This window comes from Trachurus japonicus, chromosome 4, assembly GCF_045865225.1.
Source record: "Trachurus japonicus isolate A0001 chromosome 4, Traja_1.0".
Classification (NCBI taxonomy): Eukaryota; Metazoa; Chordata; class Actinopteri; order Carangiformes; family Carangidae; genus Trachurus; species Trachurus japonicus.
Genome location: NC_140910.1, coordinates 10,977,808 through 10,991,696, shown reverse-complemented (window position 1 = coordinate 10,991,696; position 13,889 = coordinate 10,977,808). Strand labels below are relative to the sequence as shown.

The window sequence follows — 13,889 nt, the reverse complement described above, 5'->3', positions numbered from 1 at the left end:
ATTCTTTAAGTTTTAACCAGAATATACAAGACATGATTGATTTTCCCAACGATCAAAGTATACGAAACCGAACCGAAAACCATGACCACAAAACCGTGAACCGAACCGTTTGCTTGAACATCTTTTAAATACATATTGCCGCTTAATATGTTTTATGTAGCCTATGGCATTTTTAAGCTTCATGTGTGTTATTGGACAGAAAGAGCAGCGCTGCCTCGGAGCATAGCCTACATACAGAAAACACATTTACATCAATAAATAAATGTTTCACAATGAACCAATCAGTCTGTATTAAATTTTATTTAGTTTGAAGGCAAGGTTTGCAAGGTTCATCTGATGGACATCGAGGGACAGATTCTCCAAGTTTTGCACAGCTTTTGCTCATGCTAAACCTGCATAGGCTGAAGACCCCCTTCACATATTTCAAAACCAAACACAGAGAGACAGATTGTGCAGGTTTAACAGGAGCAAAAGCTGTGCAAACCTGAGTAAATCTGGACCCTAGTCTCATGCTAAAATTGACTGTAAATTCACCTTTAAAGTTGGTTTTTAAAAAAATTTCCCCGGGGGAGCATGCCCCCGGACCCCCCTAGGGGGTTGGTATCTTCTCACCTTTTTTACCCCTGATGAGTTTGCACCCCTGAGTTATGTTTCAGGAACGTTATGATGTAAGAATGTTCTTGAAAAGTGTTTTTCAGCTTTTGGGAATAATTTGATCCTTTTACCAGAGAAACCATTGTCAGGGTAAGGGGCATTCATTTAAAGATGGTAAATGCTCAAACGTGGACAGTGAAATAAAGGTGCAGCCTTTTGCTCACACTTATGTTTACCCCACCATCCCAGATGGTTACTATCCATCATTTGCATTTTCTATTTCTGTGCGCTTTTGTGCCCATCCAGCCAAGTCCTTATGGTTAGCATTGTATGAAAAGGAGCCAATTGTAATGACACAGACCAGTGAGTTTCTAATCTGAAGCCTATTTGGGCTGAGCTGATGAGTGCCATTATGGAACTATATTAAAACACAATATGCTATGATGATGAGTTTTAAAGAAGGGCAGCCATGGGTTACCAAGTGAACTGGCAGTATCTCTCTCGTGATTAGCCTGTCAGACAGTAGAGGAGGCGGGTTTCTCTTGGTTTACCATAAGGCCTCAGCGATATATAACAAGAAAAGTGGTGAGATGTGACAGCACTCGAAAGGGAACTTCTTACTTTGAATGATGTGTTCTCCACAGCTTTTCACTGTGTGATGCCTTTTTCTTATTACATCACTTTAAACTGATGTTGACCTGGATTTCATGTTCCCACAAATTCAAAAAGTGTAAAGTTTATTTTGTGGCAAAAGAGCAGGGGTTTAAAGTCAACACATTAATAGTAGTTTTGACAGGGAGGTCTGTGGATTATCCAAAGTAAGTAACCTAGATATTCGTCTCTGGAATTACAAAGTTCCTGTTTAGTTTTAAGGGCTTTGAGGACTACAAATAATATTCCATTTGTCTCAAAACCACTTATTCACATAGCTGGATAACGAAACCTATTAAACGGAATAAGCATGAGCAGGCATTCACATTAATAGTTTTCATGTTGTTTTGTTTTATTTTATATGTAATGCAGCATCCACACAGCTTGACTGCAGTATAAATAAACTCTACATGGCATCAATTCTCATGGAAAAATATAAAGGTCAAATCCAAAGGTTCAACAACCTACTTAAACAGAACATTCTGTAAGTGAGTCAGTTTCACGTTAAAGGACTTTTCTTCGGCAGCTGTTGAGCAGTAGCTTGAGTTTTTTTTATTTCTTGCAGCCTGAGAGTTTGATAAAAGCTCAAGGTTACATTTCACAGCTAATTCAGTTTGATGTTAAGCAAGATATTGCCAAATGAAATTATGTCCTTACAGGTGCACATTATGGGGCTGGCAGAAGAACTCTTCCAGGATTACTAGTTTCTCTATCGGACTATTTACTAACTTTCACATCAAGAGTCACTTCCGTTAAAAATGATAGGGCAGCCGCAAGTGGCATTAGTTATTGCAAGTTTTTGATGCCTGAATGTACCACTTCATTAAATTATTAATGTATCTCTCTCGGCACATCCCATAGTTACCAGTCCGACGGGGAAGCAGAGAAGTGCTAAGACACAAACATGACACAGAAGCGTTTCACTTCATGTTTGTGTCCAGGTGTGTGGTTCTGTGAAAATTTTGAAAAATGTTCAGTTTTTAGGTTGGGGGGAGGGGTTGGTTGGGGATTTCATGAACAAACTACACAGGATGGTTTTATTAAGAAAGTGATGTTATCGTCGCGTGTGTATTTGCACTGGCATGGATTCTGTGATTCACATGGGGTTTCCCTAGTTTTCCATCCGCCTGTGTTAGCCCATCTGCCCATAGGCCTTTTCCCATACAGGGGTTCCTGATTATGCGGATCACATGTTGGCTCGAATCATCCATGCACAGATATAGAAAAATCTGATGTGACAGCTGTCATTTACTGTATGTGGTTTGGTTAAATCTGGCTCCTTCATGACTGGTGTATTCACAAGCAGCAAGTTTGGTTTCCTGGCACTGGAGATGTGGAATGTGATGGTTCCTGAAGAGTGTGTGCGTGTGTTTGTGTGTGTGTGTGTGTTTGAGAGAGAGAGAGAGAGAGATGTGTTGTGCTTGTGTTGTGCTTTCTCAGCTGTTCTTTCTCGTTTTGGACACTCCCTGCCATGTGAGGCATGCAGAGAAAATGTAACTCACGGGGTCATCATGACTAATCTACCACCTCACACTCAGCACCCTTTTTCATCCTCCATTTTTCCCCCCTCCTTCACCATCACATTTGCCATGTGATGGTGGCTGTTTTTTCCTCAGTCAGAACGCAGGATTTCTTGTTTTCTTTGCACCACTGAAACACGAGCATTCAGAGACACGTTTACGCAATGGTAGACATTTTGATGTGATTTTTTACTTTGAGGTTGATTGTCAGGTGACTGCCATGTTTACCTCAGCTAGTTCCCTGTTTCAGTTAGAGCTATAGAGTCATTTTGGTGTGTATGGCTTTCCGCATTGTGTTTTAGTTTGTTTATGCAGTTGAGCGGAGCTCTGCTGGAATATCCTCATATTGTAAGGAAACATGCTGTGGCAGCATGTGGACAGGATGTCTATCTCTAGATTGCTTGTAACCTGAAAACAAGAGCCAAATGTTTGTTTGTATTAGATTTAATAGACTTTGCTTTGTGACTCGATATCCCTTAGATTATCTGTCAATTACAATTTATCATTAGCTAACAACTGAAATGGAATACATGAGCACTGCACAATGATGTGAATGAAGAAGATGCCTCATTTTTTAATGAAGTTTAGGCAATAACACTGGGCTTTAATGGCACCAGAAAATGTCCCAATTACATTATAATAGAAATTTCCAACAATTTTATTTTCCTTACAAGGTGTCAAGTCTCTGATAACAGTAATAAAGTAATTCATTCATATTTACAAATAACTGAAGTGACACAAATTTATCCAGATGTTTTTATTGGATGCATTTTTATTTATTTTCTATTTGTAGATACTTCTACTTCAGGGATTCAGTGAATCTAGACAGTGGCTTTATGAAATTACTTACAGCTTACTGTAATTTATCATTTGATATATCAGAATCAAATTGCTCAGTCAGTCCTTTCCAGGAAACATCCCTGGAGATAACAGTTACACATTAAACCCTTCTTGGCAAACTATAAAGGCCCCATAAAATAAAGCATTATCAAAACGCTCAGCTTGGGCACAATAAAAAACATGACGAACAATGGACGCTTTGACAAAACAAAACTAAGGCTGCAACGTGTTTTCTGATCTTCATTAAGTATGTGCAAGAACTGATGTCAGGTTGTGGCTTCCATTATGTCGCTGGACTGTGCACAAACCAGCAGAGGTTAACATGGACATAATGCAACCATCAAAAGAAAACACAGCAAGAAACACGATAGCACGTTGCTTCAAAAGTAATCTTTAAACTGTGGTTGTGAGAAGTGCACACTTCTGTCACACTGTCACACGTGCACGTCTCTGTCATTTGTGGATCTATAGGATGTGAAGCTTTCTGCAGGGTGTCAAAATGAAAACAAGACTTACTGGAAGGGGAAAAAAAACTCATTCACTAACCACACTGGCTAACCTCAAAGAGAAAACAGCACTCTGCAGAACATGCATTAATTCATCTACTGTATTCTCTAGGTATGTACACACACTGTACATACAGATGTATGCACTCTAAGGTATGCTCAGGCATATTTACACTCTTACTCTCGTGCTGCACACCCACTCTGTCTCTGAGCAGTTTCTCTCACTATTACACACATGCTCGTTCGTGCACACTGACTGCACTTCTAGGAAGAGTTCATGTGCATCAAGTCTGGTTTGGAGCTTTGTTCAGTCTTGTTTTTCTTTTTTTCTTTTGCAAAATCAAAATCATATCATTTATGAATATATCATACTGAAAAATCCCCAGCAGTGCTTAGCTCCTCCAGCTCCTTCTCAATGATTTTGTGGGACAAAATCCCTGAGCACCTATGTGGGCAAGAAAAACCTACATGTAACCCCTTTAGTGTCAAAAATTTTAAGATCCACTAATTCTGAATCTATGCAGCTGATCCATCATCACACTTACTCACTCCCTTACTGTGTGCAAATGAACATAGTTCTTTAAGTAATAATAATAATATTTATAATAACAATCGTTATTGACAAAACTAATTGTCCTCACAATCCCATGGTCTCTGAACATACAAAATGTGTTGTGCAGAATTTCGAGGAAGTCGCTTAAAAGTATGCATGCACAATGGAGCCAGACAGTTGATATAATTTGAATAAATAATTCCATATACTCTGAAGCTATTTGAAGAAGAATTTAAAGAGAGAAACCAAAAGGTGTTCTGCCACAGAGGTTCATTTTACTGGCATAGAAGGTTATCTTGTTTTTCTTGACTTATTGCTTGCCTCAACCATGCCATGATATAAATCAGTTGGTGTTTCTCGGTTACTTCCTTGTAAGAGACACTCTCACACAGTCACTTGGATGGCCTACTTTAGGAGGAAGTTAAAGGTTAATTTGAGGAGTTAATAGGTGCTATGTTTTCCTTGTTTGCTCCACCCGATCTGAGGAGTTTTAATTTAGCTCTGGATGGCTCAACCTCTGTCTGTCCTACATTTTGTAAGAAGTGTGTAATTAAGTGTGTATTTATTTAATAAAACAGAAGTTTCTCTATATTGCAGAGCATTTCCTGCAGCATGGCACAGGTACCCAAGCGACTCGAGTAAGCTAATCCTAGCACGTCGTGCTGAAGTTGTGTTGGAATCAGAAATCAATAACGCCTGAAATCAGAATCGGAATTGGCAATGAATTCAGAATGACTTAAATCTACACAAACTGTGTTGGTCTGTGACCTTAGGTAGCCACATTACACATTGCACACTACACACTGTCAACAGGTTTATGGAAAACAACTGACAAAGACTGAGTGTTGTTTGTACATTAATTGTGATTGTGTGTGAGTGAAGTCATGACGAGTGGATGTGTCTTTCTTTCTTTAGGCTGTGATGCTAAGAGGTGTGTATGTTTGAGAGTTTGACCGTTGCACAAAAGCTCATTAATGATTAAACTCCCCCTAGTGACCCACGCACACACATTATTCAGAGGATTCCCACTCGTATGATGACACCATGGACAGGCGCCACAGCGTCTCTGACAGTCTGACTCTCCGTCAGTCCAGCAGAGATGGACATTACAGTACCTCACGATGCCGGCTTGATATCATTATTCCTGGAAGCTGGGTGTGCAAATGGACCCCTCCATCTATTCCACCCACTGGAGAAATAAATTGCATTATTCTTGTTTTTAAATACAACAAATTTCCTCATTTGTGGCTAGTAAATATTATTCTTTTCGAAAAGCTGATGGTTAAAACATGGTCTTTGATGACCATCTTGGATTTGTTGGAATAACCTATTTGCCATCAGATTCCCAGAATCCCTTTTTTTTTTTTTTAACCATCATATCTGTGGTTCCAGTAAGCAGGAATGCCCATCTGCGATATTTATTTGTGATTGCGCACAGATAGAAGTACTGGCCGATGCTTAAAAGACTCTCTGAATAGGCACATTTGCAACCTGTTAAAACACTTCTCTAACCACTTCAGCTGTCCTGTTATTCTCAGCTGTCTGTAATGTTTTTAGCACAGCCTCTATTGGAGGAGCATGTGAAGACTCTCCGAGATGAATAAACAGGGGAATGTTTTGACAGGCTATCTGACAACTCGAACCTGCCGAGATCAGTGGAAGCAGCTCACCCCGCAAATAATCTAAAGACAACTTCTTTTGGTTGCTTCTTATCAGCCTTTGCACCCCTGAGCTTTTACTGTAGATCATTCCATTAATCGCTAATCATTACAAGAATAGCAGACTTGAAATTGAGCCTGTGCAGAAGAAATAGGAAGACAAAGAGCAGAGTATGACATGAGACAAGCAGCCAGCCACGGAGTCAATCTCTAAATATAATGATCATTAAATAGTGGCCCAAGCCCATTAAACACAGCAGTGAGCAGCTGGGTGTGAGGAGCGGCCAGGTCCAGAGCACAAAACTGTTTACACTACAAATGCGGTTGAGTTACACCATGTACAGTAAAATGGGCCCGACTGCCAGTAACTCTAGTCACTTACCAACAAAAGCATCATTTCCTGAAAGCTCCTCCCCTCCTCCCTCCCTCCTCTCCCCACCTCTCCCCTCCCCTCCCCTCCTCTGCTCTCTCACTCACTCTCCAACCACCTTTTTTGAGCGGTGAGGAACTAGTCCTCAAACACTATGACTAAGCCCTCTATGCAAATGCCTGACTGTCCTAGCGAAGCAGGAAGCATGTTTTAGCCTTGCCCTTGTCTCTGTTTGTGAGAGCAACAGAGTTTGTATGTGTGAGCTCATTGCCCAGAGCGTACCTGCGGCAGAGGCAGATGTGTGTGTTGAGGAACTGGGAAAGGGCTAGTGAGAGTCCAAGGTGAAGCAGGAGTTTATGTGTGTGTGTATTTTAATCCCCCCCCCTCCCCATAGTGCAGCGTTTGGACCCATGTCTCTCATGCAGTTCTGGACTAAGTTTTATTCACAGCTGGGACGACCACTTCCCAAGGTTTGTTTGCTTCTTTTTGACATTTATTACGCCGATTCAAGTGTTGTTGTGTTAGGGTTTTTAGTCATTTTATATCGAAAAGTATTTTTATTTGTGACGTCATGGGCAGTAGTTGGAAAGCGTTGAAGAGGAATTGTGACAAATGGAAATAATTTTTATTGTCCTCTATGAGAACGGCATAAGAACTGTATTATTACCTATGGCCGTCCTTTAACTTGTTATTTCCTTGAATGAATTTTGAAAACATCCCTGTATCAAGGGAGGCCTGTGATATTTCTTCTCTTTGTATTTTTCTGATTTTGGCCTACAGTGGAACCGTGTCAAAATGTACATTTACAAGAAGTTCTCTGATTAGTTTCTTTCTTGGTGTGATTGGTTAATATCTGGTTACAACACTAATCTTTCCTTCTCTTAACTGAAAGAGAGAAATGTCATTTAAGGTAATGCAGGCTGTGGTTTTAGACTCAGTATAGAGAGTAAACCTGCCAGACCTGTGAATTAATGTGCTGGGAACGCTATTGTGCCGGTCAGTCAGCCGGTGCACCATTGAGACTTTCTTTCCCAGCCACAAACTATGACAAATGATTGTCTGCCTCATTCCTTGCTGTCTTCCAGTAAGTGCTCGAACCTGATATCTTGTCAGGCTAAATAGCACTCTTGTCTGTGTTGTGGGTGGCTATTAAATATGCCCATTGTTGCATTTCATTGTGAATAGAACAGCATTGGGTGTTTATTTATTTATTTTTCATTCATTAGACTACACAGTGTCGGTGGAAACTCATCATCATTCTAATGACTCTATTAGCGTGCGGCTTGTCGAACCCATTTTCACAGGGTTTCTGATTAAGCTGATATGCTCATCTCACCATGTTGGCATTCTTCACCATAAGTAATGTGAGAAATCACAGGATAAGTGTTTATACCTCAAGCTGTGTTTTTCTAATTAAATTGAAAAAACATAAGAGATGATGACTTGTGATTTTTGTTAATCATTACACTGTATCAGCTGCTCAGTGCCAGTGAAATAGATTGTTATTGGGCGATTAACTTCGGCTACAAATGATCCTGTTGCCTGGGCTCATTTGCCTCTGTTAGCTTCTCTCAGGCAAGCTGCTGGCTGACTGCTTGTGTCTCTGCATAACATCAATAGTTAGATCTAAACATCAGTATCATGTAACATTGTGTTCTTAACCATCTTATGTCACAAAGTATGTTTTACAGCCTTGAAGGAAACGTTTCAAGTCTGCCCTAACGTAATGGACAGGTGCTCATGTGAACACTTTGTGAGGTTTTGCTTGTCGTGCTCAGTCTTCCTGTTTATGTACATTTTAGAGAACTGTTCTTGATGCATTTCTGGTGTAAAAGTGTTTGGGGTGAACAAAATATATTGTCCTTGTTCCATGCAACATTTATGTCCGGAGTTTGGACAGTCACAGTTTGACACATGTTTAGTGAAAGCTGCAGTCCTTTTTAATGCATCATACCTGACACTGGTTTAACAGACAGGAGAAATGGTGAAGCGTGTTGTTTAAAGACCACTGACATGTTCCCTGGCTGCCTTTCGCTGGGCACATGTTGTCAGTTTCCTGGTATTGCATTAAACCTCAAGCATGACCTCGGCTCGGCGTGCAGCTTACGGGAAGTGAATAAACAGTGATGGTTAGGATGAGCTAGCGCATGAGGGGGGTTGATGATGAGTGGTGCAGAGAATGGGTGAGCAAGAAGCTAGAGGATGGGTGCAGGTTTCCTACGCTGCAAAGCCAAAGGATGGATGCAAGATGCGATGCGATGCATTGCGATGCGATGCGATGCATTGCGATGCGATCTTGACCAATATCTAACCGTGTATACAATGATTAAACCTGCCTGATAGCTTAGTTGGCAGGTATCGCATATCAGTGCCAACTGAATGGCAACCTTTTGAAAAACTACAGGATGACGCAAGCTGAAAAGACAACACGGTGATTTTACAGGTTAATTGTTGTCGGCTTTAAAATTCACTATTACTAAGATGCAGGATATGTGGCAAATCCTTTTGGTCTGTCAGAGACAGAAAACAGCCCACGCAGTTGGATGACTGTCAGGTGTTATGGATCACTTGGTTTTACTGTTAACAAACGATTTCTGCTCATTTGCCTGAAAAAGATTCCTCCTTTCTTATACACCGTTTGCATTCATGTTTTCTTGCCACTATTCTTTAAAATTCTAAGTATGTTCTGGTCATTATTTTTCTTTTTTCTCTTATTTTTTAGGGGCTTTTTACGCCTTTATTAGATAGAACTATTAAAAGACAGGAAATGGGGAGGCAGAGAGAGGGGGAATGACATACAAGAAAGGGCTGCCCGATGCGGGATTCGAACTGGGGCCGCCTGCAGCGAGGACTGTAGCTTCTATACACAGGGCACCCGCTTCACTTCCTGCGCCACTTGACACCCCATCATTGTTATTACAAGTATACTTTTTGGCTTTTTTGCCTTTATTTGATAGCACAGTGAGATAGACAGGAAAGGGGGAGGTAGAGAGAGGGGGAATGACGCAGGAAAGGTCTGCCCGACGCGGGATTCGAACCGGGGACGCCTGCGTTGAGGACTGTAGCCTCTATATGGGGCGGGCGCTTTAACCACTGCGCCACGCACCACCCCACCCCGTCATTGTTTTTCAAGTTAAATAAGGTATCTCCAGCCAGAATTAATTACGTTTTTTTTAAAATTATTATTATTTGAAAAGTAAAATACATTGTTAAATTGTCCGTACAAAATCATAGCAGTAGCTGCTTTTCATTTACGACGTAAGCCCTCTTTCACTACAAACAGTGTACAACCCACAGTGTACGAAATTCTGAAAGAGCAGAATTCATACTACAGTCTCAAATAAAGGAGATAGAGGTAGATTTATTGCCGAGCTGCAGCTCAGTGCGAAGCAGAGTCATCTCAGTGATAAGGTCCCGGGTTCAAATCTGCTAGCCAGCTGGAGCTGTTCTCTTCTCCTTGTGTCTGCATGCAACTGCGTGAATTGCTCCAGTTTCTTTCCCTTTCCAAAGCCATACATGTTACATGGCACATAGATTTGCCTGTAGTTATACATGTGTCTATGTTTGTCCTGTAATGAACTAGTGACCTGTGTTCAGTGTGTGTGCATGCCGAAGATGTCCTATTATTTTATTAAATTAAATTATTAAAGGTTAATTTGTCACAGGAGTTAAGATGCCGCTGTGTTATGTCAGATTTTTCACAAGTCAACAAAAAAGTTGTCATGTTGTTGCATCTGGATCTTGTGTCCTGGACTGGTCACTGTGGCCATGGTAACAGAGTAAATCCCCTCGCCCCTTTCCAGTGGATTACTGACTAAGGACTAAATCAGAAACTTGTGGGAAAGCAGCCCACCGTGTGATAGTAAGTCCACTGACCACAGGTGTGTGGAAGTGTGGCTAAAGTGACGTCAGAAGCCAGCAAGAGCAAGTTAACTGCAGATGAGAAACTTTGAATACGCAGTTTGTGTTCTTGATTTTATACGGCTCGCAAATCTCCATGTCGTCAAATGTCTGCCACATGGCGCAAGTGAAAATAAGATTTAGTAAAAACACTGCCTTATGTCAGAGCTTTTTAAGGATCATATAATTTTGAATGAGTACAGAGGGCGATGGTTGTATTCTTTTCAATTATGACGAGCGGACACAGTCACATTGTTTCACTCAACATTTAATAAAGTTTTCTGCTCTCCAAGCCATGTTGACACTGTTACTAATGACAGCGTTTACCCATTTTGCAAGTCTTGTGTGGTATGCTGTGTTGAAATTTCTGCATCACTGAGACGTCATCTTGCGTCAACACTCCCCTCACATCCACTTTTCTCAACACGAAGATGCTGGCTCACACATGCAATTAGTTTGTCACACTAACACAGATACGTCCCCACAATTACTGTTACTGTGAGTCATTTTTTTTGTGTTCCTTTTGTTTTTTAAATGTCACAAATGTCACAATCTGTCTGAAGCCTATCACGGTTTACTGAAAGCAAATCAGCTCTATTTTTCTTCTCTCTCAAGATGCAGGTTTAAACTGTCGAGCAGCGCCTCTGTGTATGCCAACTCATCCTTAAGGCACCCGGTGGTGGGTGACTTCCTCTTGGCACCACCCCATGTACACAGCACATGAAATTTCCCTTGTTACTCCGGTTTCTCTCAGCCTTTTTAGATTTTTTTTTTCCACTTTTCCTGTTCTACACATTTCACTCTGCTTCTTCCTCTTTGCTGAAGAAAGACTCTGAATTTGCCAGGTAGATTTATTTATCGGCTTATTAAAAGTCGTAAGCCCAGTGTAAGCTTCAGCCTCTTCCACACACACACACACACACACACGTCATTCAGCTGCTTGCTGGGACACTCGACATGGCATTCCTTTATTTCCCAGAACATCCGAAAACACTGGAAAATTCCAGGAGGCTTGTAAGCAGCACGCTGTCCCTGGCTTGTTTAACTCAGACTTGGCACCGCATGAAGGCCCGCCTGTCAGGAGCTTGTTGGACGGGGTTATACCGCTTTGATTGGCTCAGGATAGTTGGTCTGGTATCGGCTAGACTTGGCTGTCTGTGGGGTAGACAAGGATGACTCAATAATTTTCTTTTTTGACTTTACAGCTGTAAATCCAATGAAATGATCATTCTTCATTGTGCCCAGTTACAAATTTAATTTCATCCCGGGTGTCAGGCGAAGTCAATCTGTGTTTTAGGAACAAACAAATAAAAGAAATTGAGTATAAGATGTAACTGCCAGAGGCCTTTTAGCATTAGTGTTGGTTATGGTCCCAGGAAACAGCTGTCTCAAACAGAGACTTTTACTTTTCCAGTCTGTTGTAGATATATATTTTGAAACTTTTTTTGTCTTTATTGTGACAGACGCAACAGGACAGAAACAGGAAATTAATGGTGCGTGCTCTGCCAGGTGAAGCACTGGTGCAGGCTTTTCTGTGACAGACTAAATGCTTGAATGTAGTTTTAACTTAAAGGTTGTCAGACCTGAGTGTTTTATAAACCAAAACAAGATCTGAAACTTCCCATGTGTGCTCATACACAAACACGATGGCTTTTTTGACAGAGGGGCTCCCCGATCAAAGCTCTCTTACAATTCAAACAGATTTATGTTTACGACAGCTCATACTGTCCACAAAGCACTTGTTGTGCTCTGTTCCACACCATGAAAAATCAATTTAATATTGAAATCAAAGTAAGTCTTAAATAGCAAGTTAATCAAAGAGCCGGTTAGCCAAAAAAAAAAAAAGCCAGTGCCTGCTTCAAGTCTGTGAGAAGGTCAAGAAAAGAGAAAAGCTCAGAGCTGTGCTATTAAAGTCACAGCCCAGCAGATATGTGAGGGATGTACGACATGCAGACAGCTTGGCATAACGTAATCCAGACAGAAAGAGAGACACCAGTGGTGGCTTTTCAGTTCTTGGCCCCAGACCCACCCCATGAAAGAACACACATACACACACACGGGCCATCAATCAGGTTCTGTATGGACAAGGTCAACAGCTGACCTAAGAGGGGAGAGCCTGGGGTGGGGCTTGTTCCAATCAGCTGATCGTAGGAGTCGGGGGGTGGGGTGGGTGGGTGATTTAATAACCTTCTGTTCCACCGTCCCACCCACATACAAGACGCTCTCCCTGCACCTTCTTCACTCACAGCTTGTGCTATAGGTTACACTGTTGTTTTACGCCCCCTTCATTATAAACAAGAGCCATGGCATTTTATTGGCCTTATATAGCTCACGTATTTGTAGTTGTGAATTGACTCAACCCCCTCCCCACACGCCCCCCCGCCCCCGCGCTACTATTGTTTCATTATTACTATTGAAAGATATTTAGACTAATGAGTGATGGAGATGGTAATACTGATTAAAGCGGGTTCAGTGGTAAAGTAGTAGACCACAGCTCTTCCTGAATTATTTGTAAAAATGACAGTAGTATTTTCCACAGTATGCAGAAGTAATCTCAAATATACCGTACGTGCGTAAATTTTCCACATAATTTAGCACGCAATAGGGTTTGCAACATGATCCCTTTGTTGTCCTGTTTAACTGCGCAGCAGGTGATTATATCTCCTGAAAAGACGTCAAACAACATACAGATTGATATCAGTGAAAAGTTAAGTGTTGGGTCAAATAGATCGTCTTCCTGCTGCAGAGTTCTGTGGGAAAACGAAAGCTAGGATAAACACACAACGTGTGGCTGAAGGGGCAGAGAGAGGGGTGGGAAACAAGGGGGATAGAGTTTAAAATACGGGGAAGAGAAGAAGCAGATGACAGAAACGTACGGGTGAGATGGTGAGGTCATTTGAGGTGTGTGTTTGTGTGTACATGTGGGTGGGTGGATGGGGTAAGTGGGAGGCCTGGGTGACTTCCTGGCCTTGGAAAAGCAGCCAAGCTGGCAGTGAGTGGGAGGGGAAAGTCCTGCGCCTCGGGCCTCAGTCTGGCCTTGCAGTGCGGCAGGTTAGTGAGTTTAACAGGATGTGGCTAGGACTATACAAAAGTGTACACCTGAAGTTTGCTTTTTGATAGCATGGGGACATTTTACTTTCTGATATGTAGCAGGGACATCAACTGGATGCAGGGAAAGTATTTTCTCTCACGGATTAGTTCAAGACATTGTCCACTCTCCTGTTCAAGTTGGGGAGTGAGTTAGGAATCATGTCACCAGCAACAAACGTGTCGACACACTGTTCATCATGTGCATCT

The 13,889-nt window shown here is 41.5% G+C and overlaps 1 protein-coding gene across 6 annotated transcripts in view; it reads left to right on the top strand.

Moving 5' to 3' along the window:
- sbno2b (strawberry notch homolog 2b) overlaps positions 1-13,889 on the top strand; it is a 61,669-nt gene that overhangs the window by 24,497 nt on the left and 23,283 nt on the right. For 2 of the 6 annotated variants that reach the window (XM_085773878.1, XM_085773875.1), the window contains exon 1: positions 6,794-7,162. The exons of 3 other annotated variants lie outside the window; for them this stretch is intronic. In XM_085773878.1, the coding sequence (XP_085630004.1) occupies positions 7,049-7,162 (114 nt within the window). In that variant the 5' untranslated portion in view covers positions 6,794-7,048. Of the gene's footprint in view, positions 1-6,793; positions 7,163-13,889 lie in introns of those variants that run through there. One more of the 6 variants, XM_085773879.1, reaches the window with a different exon arrangement.